This window comes from Sarcophilus harrisii, chromosome 2 (assembly GCF_902635505.1).
Source record: "Sarcophilus harrisii chromosome 2, mSarHar1.11, whole genome shotgun sequence".
Classification (NCBI taxonomy): domain Eukaryota; kingdom Metazoa; phylum Chordata; class Mammalia; order Dasyuromorphia; family Dasyuridae; genus Sarcophilus; species Sarcophilus harrisii.
In genome coordinates, this window is record NC_045427.1 from 644,105,410 (window position 1) to 644,131,569 (window position 26,160).

At 37.9% G+C, this 26,160-nt stretch overlaps 1 protein-coding gene across 1 annotated transcript; it reads right to left on the reverse strand.

Annotated features, from left to right (window-relative positions):
• Positions 1 to 12,975: 12,975 nt before the first annotated feature.
• TFAM (transcription factor A, mitochondrial) lies at positions 12,976 to 24,705 on the reverse strand. Its single transcript, XM_031956958.1, has 7 exons — positions 24,452 to 24,705; positions 22,516 to 22,640; positions 20,575 to 20,645; positions 18,834 to 18,983; positions 16,447 to 16,542; positions 14,845 to 14,901; positions 12,976 to 13,842 (listed from the first exon to the last, which is right to left on the reverse strand). Exons 1-7 carry the CDS (start codon positions 24,571 to 24,573, stop codon positions 13,690 to 13,692), a joined length of 774 nt encoding a protein of 257 aa, XP_031812818.1. The 5' UTR covers positions 24,574 to 24,705; the 3' UTR covers positions 12,976 to 13,689.
• Between the last annotated feature and the right edge of the window lie 1,455 nt (positions 24,706 to 26,160).

The window sequence follows — 26,160 nt, forward strand, 5'->3', positions numbered from 1 at the left end:
ACATATATAAAACAATGAGCTTAATTAATAAATACTGTGTGTTCTGCCTGCTCTACCAACGGGCGGTTCTCATCTCTTTTCCTTTCCTTGGACCTCCCTAATCTCTGAGACACAATATTGAAATTAGGTCATTTGAATAATTTGAATAATCCTACAATAGCTAGGTAAAAAATGAGGCAAAAGAGACCTCTTTTACCTACTCCAAAAAAATTAAAATCATTCTGTGTGGGCTTTTATATCTACTGGAAACCAAAAAATTCATTCAACCCGCTTTATTGAAAGAAATATTTGCTTTATTGTAGTGGTTGGAATCAAACCTGCAATATCTCCTAGGTAGGCCTGTACAAATTGCATCCTTCTTCCTTACCAATCACTACAAAATGTAATTCCCTTGAAGACATGGGAATTATACATAGTATGCTCCATACCTAGACAAAAGTCTTAAATATAATAGGTGCCTAATTAATGTTTAATGAATTGTCATGAACTAAAGAATAGGAGAATCATTCAATTATTGCTAACTCTAACAGAAGGAAGAACCTAATTTAATGAGACACATATTCTTAAATTTTTTTTAACAAGCAAATTAAGGAACTATCATTAAAATATAATGTTTTTTTTTATTCTTAAGTTCCCTGAGCATTCTTTTTAACCCTGAAAGTGAAGATCTTGGGGGTTTCGGTATAGAGAGAAAGAGAGATACTAGATTTAATCAGAACACGTAAAGATGGGCCAGATACAGTGGGAGACTTTGTCCTTTTTTAAGCTAAGGTCTTTTCCCAATTCCCAGAAGGAAGTCACTGATTCAACCAAGACAGTCAAGAGAAAAGCTCACTGAGTTGATTAGTAACTTGAGAACATGAGAACTTGAGAAAGCTAACCCTAGCTCTGTTACTAATTTCTTACATGACCTTGGGTATCAAATAACCTACCTGGATTCCAGGCTCTCAATCAGGATGAAGATGTTAGAATGACATGTATTTCAAAAGTATCTCTCTTCTCTTTAATCATTAAGGGCAAGAAATTAAATGCCCATGTAATCATAACTGGGGCTGAAGGTGGATTCAAGTCCTCTGATCTTTAACCCACATCTCTAGATTCCTGGAAGACTCACAGAAATTATCTTTGTGACTCAGTTTTCTTCCTTTTGTAATGGAAAGGAAGGTTGTTTTGGAAGGAAAAGAAAATAGGAGGGCATTTTTAAATGACATCCAATGTGGGAAGAAGAAAGGAAAGACTGAAGTGGAACATGGTCTGAGAATACAGTTGAGAGCTACTGACCATTTACCTCAAGTTGAAATCAGTCACTCTCTAGTTGAAGTTCAACTGAAGAAGAGGTTTTGAATGCCATTAGACTACTTTTGTGTGGTAAAGCACTAGGTTCAGAGTGCATCTATAGGCTAAATCATGTATAGAGAAAGCTGCATGCATATAGCCTCCCCTGTATTTGCATAAAAGCCTTCCATTTCTCAAACCTTTGTATTAACCCCAAATGTGTAGGCAAGCATTTTCTCTTGACTCAGGAGTAGGTATCATTATGACATGATTAGAGATCAGTGACACAACTGATTTAGAGTGGTAGGTTTTCCATTTGGAATAAAGAGGAGAAGGGAAAGAGCTATTGAGATTGGGTAAATCCACACTAATCGTAATTCATACTAACAATTCCTATGTGGTCCCCCAGAAAATTGGGATTAGAAAGCGGCCTGCTCCAAGTACCATAACACTCTTGTTACTTCCAGGTCGCTCCATTTGGCATCATTTGATCTATATAGTATCTTGATTCTCAGATTTTAAATACCCTGAGCTACAATCACTCCTGAGCTAGTCAACTGACCTGTCCTTATGATCTGGTTTGAGAAGACTCATAAGAAAACTTTTCTTTTGGCTCCAGTATGGCTAATGTGAGTAGCTAAAGCTTTTTCTTCTTGTGGAATTTAGCTGAGATTTCCAAAAATTTAACATAGGGGATGAACTGGTTAGTGATCAAAGAATTTCTGGTTGAGTTTTATTTACTCTTGAGTATTTCTTGAGTAGTTGTTAATTCCAGAATAGATCCCCTCCTATTTACCAATTAATTTACAAGTTTTTCAAGTGCAAATCTTCCCCTTTTGCTCTGTTCTTTGGTGTGTAGATCTTTCCCTTCTCTTTTACCCTGCTGTGTTCTATGTGGACTGTGGAAAATGTTATTCATGGCCCACTGGTCTTTATTCACCACGGGACTGCACTCTTAGCATGTAATAAAGTGGTTATTAAATGTCTCTGCATATTAACAAGTATTACTGGCAGCTCTATCTTAATCAATGAATCCTTGGATATTTCCATATTGTGTCTCAATTTTCAACTTGCTCAACTTAGGCTGTTAGGATTTGGAGTAGTAAGGGATCTGGAAAGTTTACAAATGAAGAAATAAGCTAAGAGGGGAAGTGACTTGCCCCCAGGCAGGTAGTAAATGTGAAATATAATGTTTGATACATTTTTCCATCTTCTGAAAGAACTTGCAATCTCTCCTGGAAATTACTTTTGCATTTGGAAACATTAGCGGTAGCTTTCGGCTCCTCACCCAAGACAGGGAGGCTCAGAAGGAAAATGAATGGTAGCTACCACATTTATACGTTTTTCAGTGGGCCTTCCCTCATCCCGAGGCAGCATGGAACAGCCAAAGAACTGAATTTGGAGCTTGGCCACTGTAGGAGCCCTCCATAAAACAACGGGCCTGGACTGACCAGGGAGTTCCTTTTTTTGTCCCATGGACCCCTTTGGTATAAAATCCATAGGAGTACAAAGAAAATCAATTATTTTGACGTATCAACTTCCTTTTATTTTGCATTTGTTCCCCTGCCTAGTTTCAATTCCAAGGAACAAGATCCTCCTCCCAGGATTACTTCTACTCTAACCACCGTGTGCTGATTCAAGCCTTGATAGACCTCACGTCCCTCAGCCTCCTCTTCCCTCTGACTGGAGGGTTGGAGAACAGAGTACCCAATTCGTCCCAATGCCTTCTTTTATGAAAGGCAGAACCTGGGCTGCTGGGATACCTCCTGATGTCCCACCCTTTCTGTCCACTAACTTGTTTCCTTTAGTGTTTCCTCCCCCTTTAGATTGTAAACTCATTGAGGACTGGCACTTTCTTTTTAATTTATTGTATTCCCAACACTTAGCATGGCTCATCGCACATCATAGGCAGTTAATAAATGTTTATTAGATTGGAAAGTAATTATCAATTTTTTAAATAAGTTCAGACTCCAGAATAAAAATCCCTAAACAAGATTATTTCATGTCGACCGTGATTACAAACAGCAAAACAGTGATTCTCATAATCTGGTTGAAAGAGACATAGCTGATTGGAACTGTAACTAGACATTTTTCCACCTGGAACTCAATAGTTGAGAATGTGTTAGAGGGAAAAAAGCATCATGGGTGATATGGCACTGGGAGAAGGGATACTCTGCTCTCTCTCTCTCTGGACTCTGAGGTAATGGCAGGGGAGGTAATTTTCTGTCAGGGGACTGCAAAGCAATGTATGGGGACAGTGTTTTCTGTGAGAAAAAGAGTCTAGAGAGAGAAGTCTTATTAGGATCTGAATCCAGGTCTCCCGATTCTCATTCCTTCAAGCTTCTCTTTCTGGCACTAGCTGGACTTTTACTCATTTCCCTCAGGTTACAGGCAGAGTTGTAAACCTCCTGAATCCTCAGTGTCACGTCCCACTTCTCCCCATCCTACCCCCATCTTCATCCAGTAACCTTTCTTTAAGGTCCATACAATCTGCATCTTCCATCCAATCAAAATCCAGATATCTGTAGTCTACAGAGCCCCAGGTCATTCCCCTTCCTTTCTCAACGAGTTCAGTACCTGGATTAAAATTTTACTCTCCTGCTTAACTCCTGTCTTCTTCCTAGGAGACCTCAACATACATATTATACTCCCTCAAACTACCTAATTCCCAGTTGAACATGATCTACTCTTCTATCCTACCTCAGCCATCACCCCTACTTTTCTTTGCCAAACCATGTTCATAGTCCACACCGTCACACCTCCAATCTCTACTTCTTGGTTCTCTTCCAGATCATCATCTCTTCCTTAGTTGCTCTCTCCTCCTTTGCCCATCTTGATGCTTCAGTGAACCAGTTTCACTGCAAAAGCCCACTTCTCCTTGTCCCCTTATCACATCACCAATTACACCCTGCCAAATTTCAGCCTTGGCCACTCACATCATCCACTGTTTTTGTTGCTACTCACATACAACTGAATAAAGTGGAGAAAATCATGCAATCATTTTTGATCATGTCCATTACAAACGTATGATACAACTTATTGTGTATCTGATTTATACTTTAATATATTTAATATCTACTGGCCATTCTACCATCTAGGGGAGGGAGTGGGGGGAAGGAGGGGAAACATTGGAACAAAAGGTTTGGCAATTGTCAATACTGTAAAATTACCCATGCATATAACTTGTAAATAAAAAGCTATGAAAAAAATGCATGATACATAACTTCACCTAAACCCCCACTGCTGCTGGGGAATCCTATGATACCTTCCTTTTCAATTCACTCTCCACAGTGGCTCTCCCAAACCTTTCATCGGCTACCATGGTGATTATCACACATATGTTGATGACCCTCATATTTATCTACCCCCTAACTTTCTGCTTCCCTCCAGACTCCCATCTCCAACCATCTTTCAGACAGTTGGAGCTGGCTGTTAGGGGATATTTTATACTCAATGTATCAAAAACTGAACTATCTTTCCTCCTAAACCCTCTCCTCTTCCAAACTTTCCTACCATACCATCCTCCCGGTCTCTCAAGCTTGCAACTTAAGAGTAAGTCTTGACTCCTCACTCTCAGCATTGTCCCTTCTTTCCCCAAAATACAATATGCTGCCAATGATTGACCATTTCACCTTTGTAACTTCTCTAATATGACCCCTTCTCTCCTTTGATACTTCTACTACCATGCAATAGGCCCTTATTCCTTATGTCCTCTTCCCTTCAATATGTACTCTTTGATCCAGTGACTGGTGATGGAACAAAATAGTCACCTTTGGTTCCCCAAAACTGGAATGCTCTCATTGATAGCCACTTCCTGGCTTACTTGGATTCCTTCAAGTCCTGGTTAAAATCCCACTTTCTGCAAAAAGCCTTTCTCAAGATTCTAGTATCTTTCCTCTGTAGGCTATTACTTATTCTTACATTGTGCACACACAAGTGTGTGTGTCTCCAGTGCTTTAGCGCACAGTAGGCATTCAATAAGCTCTTTTTGACTGAACAATTTTCATCATACTTTCTCTAACAATCTTCTTCCAAACCAGCATCTCATCCTGACTCATTCTCCCCAGTTCTCCCTTTCCCTTTTCTTCAGAGTATTCTAATTTTTATTCTCTTCCAAAAGTCAAATGTGTCATCTCCAGGTTAAGAGATCCTGCTCAAAGCACTAAAGGAAAGCAATCTAAAGGTTAAGACAACTTCATTTTTCACATGAGGAAACTGAAGCCCATTGAGGTAAAATGACTTGTCCACTAGGAATAAGGAGCAGAGGCAAGATTTAAGTTCTCTGACCCCAGCTCGAGTTCTTGTCTCTGGTGCTTATTACCTAGATGACTTTGGGCTGAACACAACCTCCATAGGATCTCAGTGTCCTCTTCTGGAAAAAATGAGTTAAACTGAGTTTCCTTCAGTTCTAAAGTTTCTTTATATAACTTGATAGAATTACATAAAATGTTTGCTTTTTAAAAAATAAAACTAGGCTTGTCAATTTTCAGACATCTATTAAGATTTTCACAGGATACTCAAACTATCATCCCTGCCTTTTCATTCACTTAATGTTTTAAATCAACATGACTGAATTAGAAATTTACCAAGTAAAAGCTGAGCCAGAGAACTAATAAAACAGTTCCCTTTGATCTCACTCAGAAGCTGACCTAGATAAATATCAAGTGGACACGTGAGGTCAGCCCAACTTCAGAGTACAAGTTCTCAAAACAATCTTCACACGTGAAACATAAGCCAAAATCCATTTGATTTCATTTATTTGAATCTCAAAAAATCAAACCTGAGGCTAAAAGGCTTAAAAAGGGACTAGATAATCAACCAGCCTATCTCCCTCACTTAATGACTACCAACATCTATAGAGTTTTACTGCAAGACACATGGCAGTCTCATTTATTTCTCCCAACCTTTTGAGACATTATTAGTAAACCTGTTTTACAGGAGAGCAAAATGACCTCAGAAGGTTAGCCGATTTATCCAGTGTTCTATTCAGTTTCACTTACCAAGGATACAGACTTGCAAACGTCTACACCTTTCAAACCCGTCTTTGTAACTCCAAGGCCACCATTCTAATTCAGTAGTTTCAAGGAAGAAAATAAATATTTATTTAATACTTACTGTATGTCAAGGCACCCTGCTGATAGTTTACAAAGATTATCTCATTTGAGTCACAGGACCACAAATAGCAATTGTCCTTTTTGTAGTTGAGGAAACTTGAGACAAACAACAACTAAGGAACAGGAGCAAAGTTATACAGCTAGTAAGGATCAGAGGTGGGATTTGACTCAGGTCTTCCTGACCCCAGGTCCACTACTCTATTCAATGTGCTACTTAAAATGTACAGGAGGGAACAAATGAGAATAACAAGGGAAAAGACAAAAGCAAGAATGGAAAATTGAACACAGAAAATGAAGGGAAAGGGCAGACGATACATAAATGTAAAGAGGTTCAAGTGAATAAGTTGGCTATGGGTACGTGGGGGCGGGGAGGGAAAACAGGGCTGCTATCCCAAAGATGGAAGACTTATTGAGAATGCATTATGTCCTTCATAACCATCTCAAGACATCTATGAAGCATCCTCAAGAGCCCGGCACTGCACCAAGCATCAAATTAAACAAGCCAACAGCTTTAGCAGTTACGTTGTTTCATACCTAGCCATGAAGTTACTGACAGCAGTAACTACACCCAACAACTACAGCAACTAACCCAAATTACCTTGACATCAACTTCATGTCAACCTAAGAACTATAATGTGACATCTAAAGTGTAGTGAAGAAACCCACAGGGAACAGGGGAAAGCAGGGACTCAAAGAAGATAATGAAATAAAAATATTTAAAGTGTGAATATGATAACACCATGAGAGAAAGGGAGGTATAATGGAAAAGACCATTAGGAAAGTAACAAGACCAAGGTTCAAGCTCCAACTCGGACTAAAGTCGTTTCCAAGCAACTCTTTGAGATTCTAATTTGGTTCGAATTGGTGGAGTTTTCTCATCAGAAGCTATCATCAATGAAAACACAGCTGATTAAGCAAACAGATTTATGAACAATTCTCAGAATTGCAAACTAGTAACAGCCATATTAAAGAATGTTCAAAAATCACTAAAAATTGAGAAATATAACTCAAAGCATCTCTTTTGTTTCACTTCACAATGAGCTAATCAACAAAAATGAGGGAGCTAAGTCAGAACAGAACTTTTGAGTCAGGAAGATCCAAGCTCAAAACTAATTTCAGATACTGACAATGTAACCGTAACCTATCTGTAAACTATAGCTATATACCTATTATATATCTATATCCGTAGATATAGATATATATAGATAGATCTATATCTATTATAAACCGTAAACTATATCTAGTTTCTTCGTTTACTATATAAAAAATAATAGCACCTAACTCCTTAAGTTGTTGGGAGTAGCAAATAAAATACTTACAAAGTGCTTTGCAAAACCCAAAGCACCATATCATTGTGAGCTATCATTATAGTCAACATTAAGATGATTGTGCAGGGAAGAGGCATTCCAGTCAGTACACAGCTAGTGAAGCTGTGAAATCTGGAAAGCTACTATAGAAAGTATTTGAATTATGCAAGGAATGATTAAAATATTCATACTTTGACTCAGAATCCCCCTATTCGATGGTATTTAAGAAAAATCATGGATAAGAAAATCTCCTTGTAAATCCATATTTACAGCAGGATTTTTTGTAATAGCAAAGAATAGGAAACAAAGTACATACCCATCATTTGGAAATGGCTAAACCAATGTACATGTGATAGCAAAGAAAAGGAAACAAAGTAGATACCCATCATTTAGAAAGGTCTAAACCAATGTACATAAAACAGTACTTTGCCTTAAAAAAACAATGCAGAACATAGGATAACTTAGATGAACTGATGCAGAGTGAAATAACAATCTGGAAAAAATATACTCAATTATAAAAATCAAAATGGAAAGATCCACAAATCAATCAAGAGTGATTATAATCTGGCTAACAGTTTTTGTTTATCTTGCTTTCTTAGATGGGGGGGAGAGGGAGGAGAGAAGGGGGAAAGAAAAGTGGAAGAGAAAAAAAATTAGCCTTGAAAATGAAGTTGAACAAAATAAATAAACTTTTGGATAATTTAATCAGAAAAGGGAAAGAAAAAAACCAAATCACCAGCATCAAAAATGAAAAGGCTGAACTTACCACCAATGAAAAAGCAATAATTAGGAACTATTTTGCCCAACTGTATGACAGCAAGTCTGACAATCTAACTGAAATGGATATTTACAAAAATATAAATTGCCTGGATTATCAAGAGGAAAAAACTACTTAGTCACGCTTTAGAAAATGAAGTTGAATTTTTTAAAAAGTGAATGCTACAAATTATAAATATGTTGCCACTATAAATATGTTCCTTTACAGAAATGAGAAGTCTATAGGTGTAGAATATGCATACTAAGACTCTGATATATTGATCAGTTTAACTGAATTTTTTTTGCTGAGGCAATTGGGGTTAAGTCACTTGCCCAGGTTTGGCCTAGTTGTGTAACTAGGAAGTGTTAAATGTGGCAAAGTTTGAATTCAGACTTTCTGACTTCAGGGTTGGTGTTCTACTATGCCACCTAGCTGCCCCTTTCTCTTCCTTTTTAAGAAATTAAATATTTTGTTTGTATCATGACTGTCTGAGGCGGCAAAGAAGGATACTAAGGAAAATTTTGGATACATAAAAACAAAAGATATCAACAAAAATTTATTTTTAAAAGCCATATGGAAGAATGTTCCAAATCACTAACAAAACAAAAAATACAATTAAAACAATCAACACAACCCAGATGTCTTAGTTCACAACCAGCAAAATGGCAAAGATGCCAAAAGATAGGAATAATCTATGTTAGAGAGGTTGTGAAAGGATGAGTACATGTTTTTGGTCGAGTTGTGATTCAAATATTGTTGTGAATTAAGACAAAGAAAGTGACTCTTGACCCAGAGATTCCCCAAGAGGTCAAAGACAAAAAGGCCTCATATTTGTCAAAACATTTATAACATTATTGTATTATCAAAAAGATGCCCCATCAATTTGGTAATGAGCAAACACAGAACATGAAACTAATGGAATGTTACTGAGCAACAAAAATAAAATTAGAACATGATGAATACAAAAGCTTGGACTTCCATGAACTGATATTCATATACAATTAAGAAGCAATAATATTTGTCAACAATGGAAAGGAAATAACTGCAAAAAACAAAAACTAAAGGCAAAATTAAAATGAAAAGGCTGGGCTCCAAAAAATTTGGTAAGACTCATCCCACTCCTTTCTTTTTTAGAAAGGTTAAGAAATCCTTGACTGTCAAACACCATACATTATATCACTTTTTGAGAGATAAAACAGTCAGTGCCAAAGAGTGTGGAATACTTAAATATGCTGCTGGTAGAGCTGTACATTATCAAAATTATTTTAGAAAACAAGTAAGAATTATGGGGGAAAAAAGTGGCTAAAATGCCCACTCTTTGACTCAGATCCATTGCTAAGTAAATACCCAAAGAAGGCTAGTGATTTTTAAGCCTAAAATACCTCCAAATATTTATAGCAAAACCTTTTCTGCAAAATAGTAAAAAACTAGAAAAAAGTGGATACTCAATGAATGAGGAACAGCTAAACAAACTGATATCTTTAGTATTACTGGACTGTAAAAGATGATAAAAACGATGAATGTAGAAAAATGCAGATTTACCTGAACCAATACAAGTGAAGCAAATAGAGCCAAAAAATAAAATTAGAAAATTTCAAATGTAAATACACAAAATTTACAAATGACCAGAATGACCTCAAAAATACCTTCCCCCACACCTTTGCACAATACCCATTTTGTATTTATTGTCAGTTTTCAACATTTTTTTTTTCTTTTAAGAAGTCTGTTACATCAGATAGCTCTAAGCAGAGGAGGATATAAAAGCAAATTTGGGTAATATAAAAACCCAAAGATATCAATAAAAGTAGTTTTTCTTAAATAATTAAGCAAGCAACTCAAATTCATTTCCACTATATAGTTTTCCTCTAAGTTTGAGGGTTTGGCTAATTAAATAACATTTCTAAAAAATTTTGCCTTCCTTCAGTGCCTCTGTTCTCTTAACAGATATTCTCCTACAACAATTAATTTAAAAGTCTTCTCAAGTGATTTTGGAAAATAAGTTTATTAAGGACATCTCTTGGGACATTTTCTTGAAGGCTCTAATTTTTCTTAGAAAACCTTTTGATTTTGACAAATTTGTATTTATTAATGGTGAAAATATTCTAATTTTCTTTTTAAAAAAATTTTTATTGATATCCTTTGACAAAAGCTTTACATTATTTTTACATAACTTTATTTTTGAAAGCTTTCTCCCTTCCTACCCAATTAGCTATCCTTTGCAACAATGATTAAAAGAGAAAAAAAAAGGCAATTCTGCAACATCAGCATATTAACTGTGTCTTAACTGTACATGCAATATTCCATATCAGTAATCTTCACCCTTCTCAGCAAGGGAGAGGTCAAATCTGATTATATTTAAAATAAAGTTTAAATTTTCTAATTTTATGAGATTTTTCAGGTAAAAACATTTCAAAGCAGAATGATAGCACTAGCAATGAAAAATGTCAAATGCCCTCCATACCCAATACATGAGCCCAGTACATTTCTAAAGTAATCTAAAGCTACTGCAATAATTATTCACAATCTAAGTTTAATTACAAGGTCAGAGAAAAGCAATCTACTTTTGAAAAAACAGTATTTGTTTACCTTTAAAAGAAAATCTTAAATAAATTTCAGAGATTGTAATGAAAAGAACAACTAGATATCTGTCTGTACCCAAAGGCTATAGCACAGCCTGGTGGTATGAAATAACAGGTTTTAGACACGTATAGGACACGACCAATAAAATGCTTGTTGGCTGACATGCATCCTTATGTAATACTGCAGAGCAAAGCTAACCTTTAAGTTTTAACATTTAAATATTTGGAATCATTATTAAACTTCTAAACTCTCCAGCTACTAAATTACTTAAAAAAAGAAATAGTCTCGTGAAACAGTATCAATTTTGCAAGTTACTATTATTTTTCCTGAAGTGAATATATACCTCCTCCTGCTTAGAAAATCACTCTTCCTTTGTTTCCCCATTTTTTTCAGCATCTACTATTCTTCTGAATCTACTGTGCAATCAAATTAGCGAATACTGAAAATACCAGAGGTATGTGGACAGAAGAAAGGGAAATAAATACAAGACGCTTTTACTTTTCATGCTCCAAACACGAGGCACATTATTTTTAGTCCCATACTGTGTAAGTCATGTTTGCCGCATGCTACAAAGAGGCACTATCTCACAGTAGATATTGTATTTGAAATCATAAGCCCTGTCTTCAATTTTTCCATGGTACTTTCTAAAATCCCTTCTTCTCGCTTCTCAACACTTTGTAAATTGGATTCAACTCCATCACTCAAAATGACTCTCCAAAATTAGCAAGGACTCACAATTGCCAAATCAAACGGTTCTTTCTCAGGTCTCAACTTCAACATCTCGCAGTTGACTATCTGGTTCACTTGCCCGTACTCTGGGAAGCTATTCCTTCATTCTCTGGCCTTGTTGGCCGACTCCTCTACATTATGCTCTTAACTCAGGTGCTCCCAAAGGTGTGTGTGTGTGTGTGTGTATAAAATGTTGTGTGACTCTGGACAAGTCACTTAACCCCAATTGCCTCAGGGGGAAAAAAAATCTCCCTTGGTGACAAATGGATCAATGATATTAGTTGTTATGGGTATTTTGACGATAACCTATAGAATATGAGCCTCAGAGCTTTTATTTTTTTCCTAGCATTAGTTGGTTCCAGGCCTATCTTACAATTCTAGTTACAGGAATTTTTTTACATCTTTACAGAAATAATATATACAGCTCTAACTTCATCACTTTATCCCTACTTTACCCATCAGGATGCTCACCTACTCCAAATTCTTGTTTAAAGAGTCAATAATCTTCAGCTTCAGCTTTAATTTAATTATAACACCTTTTAACTTAATTATGACATCTCTACAAAAATATCTGCATTTTTTTGTGTGTGTGTCTTAGATTCTATAGTTTAAGGCAGGGGTCCCCAAACTACAGCCCATGGGCCAGATGCGGCAGCTGAGGACGATTATCCCCCTCACCCAGGGCTATGAAGTTTCTTTATTTAAAGGCCCACAAAACAAAGTTTTTTACTGTAGTCCAGCCCTCCAACAGTCTGAGGGACAGTGAACTAGCCCTGTATTTTAAAAGTTTGAGGACCCCTGGTTTAAGGTCTCCCAACATGTCAGATGTGGCTTTTTAGCCCCTTGAGGGTAAAAGCATCCTAGTTACAATGGACATCTGAAAGAGGATTTAGCAATTCTTCTTGCAAAATACTCTAAAGGTTCTGATTATTCTGTAGCAAACTTAAGAGAAGTGAAAAACTTCACATATCACAATAAAAATTGATACTGAATGGGAAAACTATTCTATTTAAGAACAGAAAACATTTGAAAATTATTTCAATTTCATATAAAGTATAATTTTTCATAAAATAAATGTGTATACTCAGCACCCAAGTCTAGTCCCTGGCACATAATAGGCACATAATACTTGATTGATTTCTTTTAAAAAAAAACAATACCCAACTAAAAGAAAGACATGTTTTCAGAACATAATTTAAGTATGTAAATTAGGTAGAATGCTTTAGAAGATTTATTCTCTGTGATAGAAACACCAATGTGCAGAGTTGACATAATCTTTTTTTTTACTTTACCAAAAAAAAAAAAAAAAAATGGATGGAAATGTTTACAAAATCTTCAGTAGTTTTTTTAAAAAAAAAGGCATAAATGAAATCAGCAATTACATGTGTGTCCACTCATCATCTCTGAATACCATCTCATCTAGTATTACCTAAGAATTAGAACTTGCCTTGGTATTGAAATTTGCCCAGGTCAGCTCTTCAATTCTTTAAAAATACACAACAGTGATAGCTTAGACCATGGTAACTTTTATAATTTAAAATAATTTGAGAAAAGTAAACCCTTGTTTCCTCTTTAGGAAAAAAGAATACTTTCTTATCGTCCAGTATCAAAAATATTTCACAGTTTGATTTACCTTTATCTAAGGGTAAAACTAATCCCTCCAACACCTAGATGAACTTTTTTGGTATTCAGTTGCTCCAAAAGCAAATTTTACCTAAATTCAGACTGAATCTATACCATCAGAGTATCCATAACTAGGTGCTAATACAAAATGTGTCAGCATATTGGCTGAAGTCCATCTGTTAACAAAAAGATTAATATAAAATGTTCGCAAACATCATTCTTAGAAATTCTGCTGCAGTCCTGCGTAGTGAGAGACCTGATTGGTTCTTGAATATTTATCATCTTCACTATGAAGATGTTTGCATCAATAGATGTCTTCAAGGTGTTTTCCCATTTTGGCCGATAGCTTCCTAAAACGTAAAAGATCTTCCCTTCCAATTTCAATCATTTTTTCTTCCCACGATTTAATTTCATTTGCATAACGAATTTTATCATCCTCGGCAAGTTGCAAATATACCTGAGGAAGGAATAAATAGTTGTTCAATAACTTTTTAGGGCAAATTTCCCTTTCTTTCTGGAACAGCTAAATCTATGACTTGTATCTATTTCACACAAATATAAATGTAAATAATCACTTCCAGAAAAGAGAGGGGGAAAGAAGACATCAATAATGATAGACAGCTACATGTGATTAATCAGCAAAGTCACTAAAGGATACATAGTCTATGATGTGACAATTATCCCACATGTACAAAAATATTCCCAACAGGAATTTCTTTGGTAGGGGAGAAAAAAAATCAGCAAAGAAAAGTTGACACATCACTTTGACAAATGACTAAACTGTATTATATGAATGTTATATCATCATAAGAAAAGAAAAGCATGAGGAATTCAAAGAAACTTAAGACCTGATGAACTGAGAGGAAAGGAATCAGAAACGGAAGGGAGCTCTTGTGGCTAGAAAGCTGGCTTAAAAGCCAGGAAGACATCAGGGCCTCCTAAGTCCCACCTCTAACACCCATTGGCTATTTGGCCCTAAAAAAGCCACTTATAGTCTCAATGCTCTGGACAAATATTTAGAGTCCAAATGGCAGAGGAGGTACTATTCCACACTGGTAGAGGCAAGTTCCTCACCTTCCTCACCTGGGAGTTCCCTATATCGATAAGATCACAGGAACAATCAAGAACAATCACAAAAGTTCATTTAAAATATTTTAACTGGCTTGTTAACAGCCATCAAGTTCTTTGCATACCAAGCTTTAAATATCCTATTTGAGCATTTGAGACTAAAAATTTTACCAGAAACTGTGGTAAAACTATCCAAAGATTTACAGGACTTGTGAGTCTAGAAAACGTGATTTAAATCATTCCATGTAAAACTTGTGTGGCCTTGATCAAATCATTTAATTTCTCTAAGCCTTAATTTTCTCAAGTGTAAAATAAAGGGATTAAATGAATAATCTTCACAAGCAAAAAAAAACTTCATTCGAGATCTAAAGTTGGGATCCTATGACTATACCTGCTTCTGAGATGGTGACAGATTTTTCCATTCTTCATTTAAAATCTTCATTGTTTCCTAAAAAAATGACATATTTTTGATTATCTGCTTTTGGGGTTTGAATAGAGAAATAGAAGAAACAAAAGAAAAATAATTGTACAGTTCCTTTTGGGATTCAAGAAATTAATTTTTTTCTAAAAGCAACAGTTAACACTTGCCTAATTTCTATCATTCTACTCTAAATCTTTAACTACACTTTCAACTAATTAATTCAAGTATAGCAATCAATATACATAAAGGAGAACGTTCCACTTTCAGTCCAAGAGCCATATTTGTTTATTGAGCTCTAAATCCATGATCTCGTGACTTAGATTATCTATAATTTACGATTAATTCTAACTTAAATTTCTAAATTTCTTATTAAAAAAAAAAAAAGCAAGGATTTCTGAAATACTGGCCAATAAGATTTGCATATAGAATAGAGTAACAGGAAAGTATGGTTAAAAAGTTAAATTAAGGAGCAGCTAGATGGCGCAGTGGATAGAGCACTACCCCTGAAGTCAGGAGGACTGGAGTTCAAATCTGGTCTCAGACACTTAATACTTCCTAGCTGTGTGACCCTGGTCAAATCACTTAACCCCAATTGCCTCAGCAAAAAAAGATAAACTGATCTTATTTTTCTTGTGCAGCATGATAAAATATGGAAATATATTTAGAAGAACTGTATGTGTTTAATCTATACTGGACTGCTTCTTGCAAGGGTATAGGATTCTGCTAAGAGGGATACCAAGGCCACCTCGACCTTTAATGCACAAGTTTTCTGCCACCTTGAGGAAATGCCCTTTTGACCAAGGAGCACTGATTAGTGATCGTGGGAACAGGTGTAAACCAAGGGTAACAGCCAGGTGCTATGCGAACAGGGATGCCTGAACAGGGCCTCTCGCCTGTGAGCAAGTTCCTGAATTGATGGATTGGCTCTTCTCTCACTGGTAGATACCATGCATGCAAAATGTCCATGAGCTGTTTCTTTGAATGGTGATTGGGAATTGCCTACTGCTCATGCACTGATCACGCATGCAAAAAAAATATCAAAAAGGCCGTACGGCATAACAAACTGGAGCTCTTTTCACATGCTATGAGTCTCCCGCCTCATTCATCTAGCCTCTGTCTTAAAAGACAGCCGCAACAGCTTCTCATTTAGAGGATGGGGAGGAGGAGAGGGCAAAAAATTTGGAAGACAAGGTTTTGCAAAGATGAATGTTGAAAACTATCTTTGCATGTATTTGGAAAAACAAAATACTATTTAAAAAAAAAAGTAGTAAGAATAATTTAAATCATTACATGAAACCTCGCCTGCTTCTTATGATCAGATTTGGCTCTGCCTACAACATCTAAGATGTGGCATAGATCGGTCTAGTGAATGACATGCTTAGACAATGACCTTCAATGACAATGAGATTTGGGGTTCAAATGTCACTAATGTGGCAACTCAACCTTCTCTTAAGGACTATTACTTCATGACCTTAATTATATATATCACTTAAGAAACTGAGGATTACACACGACTATCAATAAACCAATGCACACAATACAATATAATTATTAAACATTATTTAGCTTTACCTGTGATGAAATCCCTTTTCCTTCCTTAAAGTGTTCAGAAATAAAAATATTATAGCCCGAGCGAGGTTTTTTGGGCTTTCCAAAGATAGTTAACTCCTAAATAACAAAAAAAAAGAATTAGAAATTTCTAGGAAAACAGAAAAATGGTCTGATAGAAATTATTTACAGATCAACATTTCACCAAGAAAACCTCCAAATGGTGCACGACTTAAAGAGTGGCATCATTAATAAATTAGTGGAGCAAGGAAAAAATTACTTGTCAGACTTATGAAAAAACTTCTCTAATAAAAGTTCTCATAATGTATTTTGGAACTAATTCAAATTTATAACAGCCATTCCTCAGTTTGAAAATAATCAAAGGATGAGAACATGCAATTTTCAGAGGAAGACATCCAACCATATCGATCTAGCCATAAGAAAAATTGATAGTTAAGTCTTTAGAGAAAACAAGGAAAGGCTTAGAGGAACTAAAGTAGAGGTTAGAGAGCAGAACCAGAATAATTTATATAAATTATTATTAAAAAAATTATAAAAACTCATTATATTATTTATATAAATTATTATAAAAAGTACCACAAGGACAAAAATTCGAATCACTGCAATGACCAACTATGACTTAAGGACAAGTGACCAAAGATGTTCCACACTTTGATAGGAAGGTAAAAGACAAGATAAAGATTAGAACACTTTTTTCAAACACAAATGATATGGCATTCTCATTTTGTTTGACAAGGCATATTTGCTGCAAAGTTTTTGTTTCTCTTTTTACATACATAGGATGGGGAACAAAGGGAGAAAAAATAAGATTTTCATTCATTAAGAAAAATTAAATTTTAAAGAGCTAGATGCAATCCCAACTGACTACAAGGTATTTTAACTAAAGTTAGCTTCCAATTATGCACTGAAAAATGCTCTTTAACATGAATATTCTATCCATGTGGTTAAGTTTTCAAAATTATGACTAATTTTACTATGAAATAGAATTGGATACAGAAAATTTTTTCCATATAGAACTTTTCATAGGAGAGGCATTATGTTGAAAAGGTCAAACCAAGTAAAAGAGCTGAACACAAAGCCACATTGTTTTTAAAGTAATTCACCAACTAATTTACCCAGTTTCTTGAGCATCAGGAACTATTTTACTGACAAAAATAAATAAGGTATCTCCAACTTTGAACACTCAATAAACCTTAAAGTATCACATAAAAAGCAGATATCATTGGTATTAAAGAACTGAATGTCAAATTGTTACCAACATTCAAATCCCTATGATAACAGGAAATAGTGACAAAACAATGGGTCAGATACTAATTATTGCAAACAACCAGAATGATCTTGAAGTTGATAGATGAGTGATGGGAAGAAGATGGCCGCTGCATTATTAGATATATATCCAAAGGACATCATAAAGTAGGGAAAAGAACCCACATGTACAAAAAAATGTTTATAACAGCTCTTTTTGTGGAAGCAAATTGAAAAAATGAGTAGATGTCCATCAATTGGGGAATGGCTGAATAAGTTACGCTATATGAAAGTAACAGAATATTATTGTTCTATAAGAAATGATGACGCAAGCCGATTTCAGAAAAGCCAGGAAAGATTTATATGAACTGATGCCGAGTGAAACAAGCAGAACCAGAAATATTTGTACATAATAACAGCAAGAATGTGTGATCAACTATGATATACTTGATTCTTCTCAGTGATTCAGTGATCCAAAGCAATCCCAATAGATGTTGGGACAGAAAATGCCATCTGCATCCAGAAAAAGAACTAAGGAAACCAAGTATAAATTAACAAATGCTATGTTCACTTTTTTTTTTTTGTAATCTCTCCAATGGTTTTTCCCTTTTGTTGTAATTTTTCTCTCCCAACATGATTCATAAAGCAATGTGTTAAAAATAAATTAAAAAAGAAAAAAAAAAAAAGATGGCCACTGTGCCACCTGAGGTTTTATTCATCACAACTTCCATGGTCAAATGCAATAGGGCCAATGACCAAGAGAGCCAATAAAGGTTGAAAGCAGGTAAGCCAATGAACTGGATATCCAGAGTTATACCTAGTTAGATGATTTTCAGTCTTAAGTAGTCCAAATTGATGAAGTCCTACTCTAAAAGGCAAACTAAGACAGTAGTAAAATTGAAATTGCCATGTTAAATTTTAAATATACAAAACCAAAACCAAAATATAAATTGTACGTAGTGGAGATATAGTTTCAAATGCATTCTTTTTTCCTGTTCTTTGTTTATACAGAAATGTTCACATTCCTTAAAATATATGTAATAATGAAAACTTTTTTTTCAAAAAACACTACCAGAAAAGTACAAACAGCTATACATTTATATCAACTTCATTTCTTTGTCAGAGGAGAAACCAAGTTCACTCACTCTTTTTTTCTTTATTATTTCCTTTCTAACCCTTTTTCGACGCTTCTCTTCTTTCAAATTTTTTTTCTCAGCATGGTTAAGCTCTGCTATATATTTAGAGTTCTCTTCTTTGTATACTTCAAATTCTGCCTTAGTAGCTTCTTCATATACCTAAATATAGAAAAAGCATAATAGTTATTATCACTAAGCTGTTGAAGTTAAGTTTATTACACCAAATTTGGTAAGGAAAGAAAGCTGCAAATATTTAAGCAGAGGCAACTTTAGTTAATGGGTTAAACTATCATGTATGGCTTTATATATCCAACTAGAGGGAACTTTTTAAAAGACATTTTTATTGAAAATTAAACTATTGCCTTAAAAGTGTAAATACCATTCACTAATGAGATTTAACAGTTTTACTGAAAGAAACGGCATTTTTAAAAGCACAAAATTCTTTCTTAAAATCATCTTTTCATATTAAGTAAGGTACATTTGAGCAGGGGTTTCCCCCATGAGGAAGGTAGAAAAGAAAATGTATTTTTGTTCAGTGAAAAAAATAGGGTACACTCTACACATCTCTCAGATTGGTTAAGATGACAGAAAAAGATAAATGTTGGAAGCAATGTGGGAAAACTCGGACATTAATTACACTATTGGTGGGGTCGTGAACTCATCCAACCATTCTGGAGAGCAATTTGAAACTAGGTTTAAGGGGCTATCAAACTACATACTTTTTGATCCAGCAGTGTCTGATCATAAAAAAGGGAAAAGGACCCATATGTGTAAAAATGTTTATAACAGCCCTTTTTGAAGTGGCAAGGAACTGGAAACTGAGTGGATGCCCATCAATTGGAGAAGAGTTGACTAAGTTAAGGTATATGAATAATGAAATATTATTGTTCTATAAGAAGTGATAAACAGAATGGCTTCAGAAAGGGACTTAGACATGAATTGATGCTAAGTGAAGTGAGTAGAACCAAGAAAACATTGTACACAGCAACTGCAAGACTACAGGATGATCAATTCTGATGGACGTGGCTCTTTTCAACAATGAGATGAGTTAGGACAATTCCAACAGATTTGGAGAAGCCATCCACATCCAGAAAGAAGACTATGAGGACTGAATATGGATAACATAGCATTTTCACCTTTTTGCTTGTTTTTTCCTTTCTCACTTTTTTGTTTTTGGATTTTTCTTGTGCAACATGATAAATAGTAGAAATGTTTGCAAAGGTGAATGTTGAAAACTATCTTTGCATGTATTTTGAAAATAAAAAGTTATTATTAAAAAAAAATCTATGTGACACTAAGCACGTCACTTAATCCTTAAAAGAAAAAAAAAATTATGGCTGCCTCAGTGTTTAAAATTGATTTACCATCTCTTGACATCTACCTATGTAAAGACTTAAATGTCATAAAAGTACTTGGGTTTCTACAGAATAGTTAAAATATACAAGACATTTTCAATTGTAAAGCAGACCGTACAAGATTTAATATTCTTATATTCTGATTAAGGCCAAAGAGGGTAAAGGGACTAACTCAAATTTAGATCTAAGAAAATACTGGCACCCAGAGTTGGACCCAAGCTTTTTGGACTGGAGTTAAGTATTTTTACCAAATGTTCTATGATCTATAAGAAAAACAGTTTATGAGATTGAGTTTTTTCATTGCCCATGAGCATTGGCCAATAAATTGGTCATCTGATCCCTAAAATTCATGGCATTAACAGTAGCCCAGGCTGGTGGTAAAGAACAATACTTACTTTCTTCTTTGATTGTGGAAGCTCCCTCCAAGCTTCAGCAAGTTTCTTAATTATCTCTGTGCTTTTCAAATCTGAAGAATGAAATTTTAGAAGTTTCAATTTTTTTTCTCACAACTAAAGATTTCTTAAAAAAGACTAATTCACTGGTGTCTTCTGCTAAATGAATTTATGATTATGAAATCATTCTGCCCATAACCTAAAGCACTATTATCTCTAGTCAAATAATCCAAAACAGATTTGATAAATAGCTTCAAAAAAGTCTTTATCGACTTTCAGCTGACAGTTACCATATATAAGTTAATTTCTAGGACATGTTAAATTGACATCACACACATAATGAACTTCAAAAAAACAGCTCTTCTTGGCTCCCAATCATTTCAAGTTTTATATCAAGCAACTTGTAAAAAAAAATGACCAAATGAGCTAATTTTTGACACGACTATTGTTTCTTCTCGAAAATATTTTGAGATATACTGCATTATCCTCAAATACACCTACTATTCTCATATTTCTTCCATTATGTGCAAGAGTGAGATGTGGGTTTTTAAAAAGGATGTTTTTCCACTTCCCACAATATAAGTTGAGGAATGTGACCTAGTTCAAAGGGACAAGTTAGCTGCTACTACTTAGCATGTTATTGCTGAGGTTTTCTTATCTTTATGATTGACAAGAAATGAGGTCAAATATATACATATCCTTAACCTTTCAGAAATTCAGTGTTTTACAACACTGTGGGTTATTTTATTTTATTTACTAAAAATAAATCACTGCTTCTTAAAATGCTGTTAAGACTAGTACATCTACTGGTCATCCTGCCATCTGGGGGAGGGAGTGGGGGGTAAGAGGTGAAAAATTGGAACAAGAGTTTTGGCAATTGTAGATGCTGTAAAGTTACCCATACATATAACCTGTAAATAAAAGGCTATTAAATTAAAAAAAAAAAAAAAAAAAAAGGACTAGTACATAAACACTATGGTGTACCTTGCTTTAAGAGAGCCATGCGATCCTAATTCATTTGCTCCCACAACCACCTGCTCCTGTGATGCCACCTCAATATCTCAAAAGCCTTATTTTGTTCTGGTCGGTGTCTCCCCACAACAGAGATTATTACAACTTGTCTCTAAACATTCACCAATGTTCCCCAGGGTACCTAGCATGGCACATGCACAATAGGCACTTAATAAAAGCTTACAAAATATGATACACAAAAACTTCATCATTCCGTCTCTCTGAATTTGGCTACCATAGTCCTCGGACAAGAAATACACAATTCCTTTTTGGACTCAAACTTGAAACCTTTCCAGGTTGTTAGGCCCTGCCAGTACTTATACTTCACTGGCATAGTCTTCAAATGTCCAATGTCATCTGTACCATGAGGAAGCTCCAGAAAGGACTTCCCCAGAGCTACAAAAGCTCTACATAAAATCTTATAAATGGCAAGAGCATCCACTCTTTGGGCTTCTCTGCCTTCACTCATGCCAACCTTGCTGCTGCTCTTGAGTTAGGGGATTGCTATCAGATCACTGAAGTGCCATAAACTGGGGAGGATCAAGACAAAGGGAAGCATGGGCTGGCTTCCAGCCCAGAGGTCACATAGGCTTGTTTTTCCTAAGGATACAGCCTGACAACACACACTAATTACAGTAAGTCTCTTTTTGGAACCTCATTAAAAAATATTTATTTTCAAAATTATATCATTTTTTAAAAACTCCAAGCCTTTCAATCACTCTCTCATATCACCACAGCACCCTGATGTGGCAGGATGTGACATGGATTCTAAAGCTTGTCTCCTTGTTACAAACAAGGAAACAGAAAAAAGTTAAGCGACAGCCTCATGACTGTGGATGGCAAATCCAGATCACCAACAAAAGTTTCATGCTTTCTTTTGTTATTTCCCACATGGTGTCGAGGAAAAGTAGCCTTCCATAAACAGTAACTTACCTGGATTTTGTTCTTTGAGTAGGGGCCGATGCTCCATTGTAAAACGAATGTATGCAGACAAAGGCTTCTTTGGAGCATTCGATAAAGTGCAGTCTTTCATAAACCATTCCAATCCACAGATAGAACTGTTTTGAATAAAAAATGTGTTTAAATTTGTTGCTTTATTAATAATCCCTTAAAATAAACATCTACACATATGTAGTACTAACCCTAAGGTGCTTAATCACAAATTCTGAGGCAGCAAGAGCAAGGACTTTTATTGATGTTCTATGGATCAGAAGCCTGAAGACCAGAGATGTTTTCTGGCTTGTGACTGGTCATATAACTACTAAATGTTAAAATTTCATTTAAAGCACAAATAGAAAGTCACAAGATGCCCCAGATTTCAGGAGGGCAATTTAGGAAGAAATGCCCAATCAATTCTGGCCTCGGGCAGCTGAGGAAGCAGACTATGTGCTTTAAACAAAAGACCCAGATAAAGTTCTTTAAGTCACAATGTATGAAAGCCTGACTTTTTCCCACCAAGTCCTCAAGTATGAATAGAGGATCCTTACACTACCTTTGAAACATAGTCTATAACTTAAAAGTTCTTTGAGGCAGAGGTCATTCTGTCACAAAGTACCATAATTCTCTTAGGATACACATGTGTGATGTAAAGTACATCTTATAACAACATTATTCCAGAAAAAAAATCTGGAAATAAAAATGCCTTCAATCAATTAAACATCATTTTGGAAGGACTGCCATGTGCCGAGCCACGTGTTATTGCTGGGGACACAAAGAAAAGGCAAAGCCAATGTCCTTGTCCTCCAGGAGCTCCCAAGGAAAATGTAAAAGCTACGAAATGACAACAGATATGCAGGAATGTCAGAGGTGAAGATCCCCACAGCTAGGGCGAGGAAGGCTGAACCATCAGGGGAAAAAAATGGGGTGGACAGCTCGGTTTGAGCCTGGCTTCAAAGAAGCTGGAGAAGGGAGGAGGGGAGGAAGAAGAGAATTCTGGGCACAAGCAACAGCAAAGGACAAGGAGTTGGAGACACATGAATGGGCCAGGGTATCGGAAGGGGACAAACTTTTTAAATATTCATTTTCTCCTGGAGCTGGGAAGTAGCCAGGACCCAACCTTCCTCTGTGTGGAGAGTGTGGAAGGAAGTTGGGGAGAAGGTTGCGGGCAGTCCCAGCAGAGGATCATCTGGTCCAAGCTCCCCATTTTGCAGATGAGAAAACGGAGGTCCCAAATGTGACCCTGCAAGATTTCCCCAAGGTCACAAGGTCCTGAAAGGGGCCAGAATTTAATCCAAGACGCCCACTCTGAGCCCTGTGTCTCTGCACTAAAAGGTGACAGTCAATCAGCGCTGAGGAGCCATCAGCGCAGAAGTTTCCCCGACACGGTTTCTGCAGGAGCGCACATAGTGCGGACACACCAAAGGCCGTTACTGAGGACCGGGGTATGACGGGATGAGCCCCAGAGACGATCGGGGGAGCGGAGGAGAGGACTGGCCTCCGCAGCCTTACAAGGGGCTCCGGGAAGGTGGCCTCGGTCAGGGCCCCGCGTTAGAGGAAGGGGCGTGAGAGGGGGCGGGTTCTGAGTGCAGGGCTTCTCCCAGCTCCCCCCATGCCCCTAGTTGGGCGTTTCCTAACATGTGACCTCCCAATGGGGACACAGGCACAGCCACAGTGGCGGGGACTTCAAAAGCTCCCAAATGCTGCTCCAGCCGCGCGCTCTAACAAAGCCTCGCTGCGCCCCGGGAAGCAAGCCCTGCTCCCAAAAGGAAACGCCCATTTTACACATGGAGAAACCGAGGCTCTGACAGCTGGAGCCCGGGGCCTCCGGGGGCCTCGGAAAGCCCGAACCCCCAGAGCAGGTGCCCGATAAATGCCGGCGGGCGCGCACCCGCGGCGGGCCAGGCCTTGGGGCCTCGCCCCTTCCCCTCACCTCAGCGGCGGTTCCAGCAGCCCTCGGGAGACGGCAGAAGCTCGGAGAGCAGCGGGCCGGCCCAGGGCCCTCAGCGCCCCCCAGCTTCCGTGCAGCAGCTGCGTCGCAGCCTTCGCCGCCATGGCCCAGTCCCGTCCTCCCTCTGCTCGCAAAGGCGCCAGCCGCGGCAGGTCCCGAGCGTGTTTGTGTCCGTGCGGGAAGCGCCTCCGGTCCGCGCCGCACGCGGAGCATTGTGGGAGGGGAAAAGGGTCACTTCCGGTAGGGGACCCGCGCGGCCACAGCCGCAGCTAGGGCGCATGCGCCTCCCGGAGGCGGGCCAACCGAGGCCGCGGACGAGGGAGGAAGGGACGGAGCCGGCGCTCTCCGGTCGCGCCTGCGCACTAGCGAGGCCTGGGGCGGCGCGCCCGAGGCTACGGCTTCTTGCCTTTCCCTGCGGCCTCGCCCCCTGAAGGGCCGAACGACCCCGCTGCCTCCTCGCAGCTTCGTGGCCTTGGGCAAGGGTGTGGGAGAGCCCCGGCCAGGGGATGAGCGGGGGTCCCCCTCCCCCATCCCTTCTCGGGTCGGCCGCCGTCACCCCGCCTTGCCCCGAAAGCTTAGCTCCGGGGCCCCTGGGGGTGAGATTCTAGAACCTCTGCGGCCTCCCCCTGCTCATGTGACAGAGGAGGAAACTGAGGTAGGGCGAAGGGACTCTCACAGGGTCATACAGCCAGGAAACGTCTGGCTGTCGTGACGTCCCAAGTACGCGAAGGCCCCGGGGAGGTGTCGCGGGTACGGTGAAAGAACGGAGGCGGCCTGAGCGCCGGAAAACGTCAAAGAGTCGGGCAAGAAGATAAATGTATGTGAGAAAGATAAGCGCCTCCCTCCGGGCGCTTCGGCCTCGGAGGCGGAGCTGTGGAGGGTCTTAGAGGTCGAGCGGGGGAGGGGCCTCGGAGGCGGAGCTGTGGAGGAGGGTCTTAGAGGTCGAGCGGGGGAGGGGCCTCGGAGGCGGAGCTGTGGAGGAGGGTCTTAGAGGTCGAGCGGGGGAGGGGCCTCGGAGGCGGAGCTGTGGAGGGTCTTAGAGGTCGATCCCAAATGGGGTCACAGAAAGTCGGATGTGACTCAACAACGATTCCACTAAAGTGCGAGATGAAGAATTTTGGATGCCAACCTACAAAGCACTATTTTCAGGAAAATAATCTGACAATCAGGGAAGTACAGGAAAGGTATGAAGGCAGGGAGATTAGATGGGGAGGTTGGGCAGTAGAAGGGAAACAAAAGAGACAAAGGACATTGTGTGAAAGAATCCATTGGATCCTGGACGTCAGTGGTCATTAAATACACTCCTGTGATTTTACAAGAGAGGAAATTAAGGCACAAGGAGATTAAATGAGCAGGATCATCCTACAGGCCTCTGGCCTAGATGAAAAACTTCCTTATTTCAGGCCCAGTGACCTACCAATAAAAGGCTGCCTCCCCAAATCTGGTGACTGACAACAGAAAACAGGAGAGCTGGGGAAATCGATGAAACAGAGCTCATAAACTTGGGGAATAAAGAGAAGGCATCTAGGGCTTACTGAATAAGATCAGGGATCATGGGGGGTAGGAAAGGTTAAAAAAAAGCTAGTAAGGAAGTCAAGCACCTTAGCTACCATTCCAACTTCCCAAGAAGGTTGTGCTGAAGAAGGGGAGAAGCCATTGAACTAAAGGAGAAAGGAATGAGAAGGTGATTT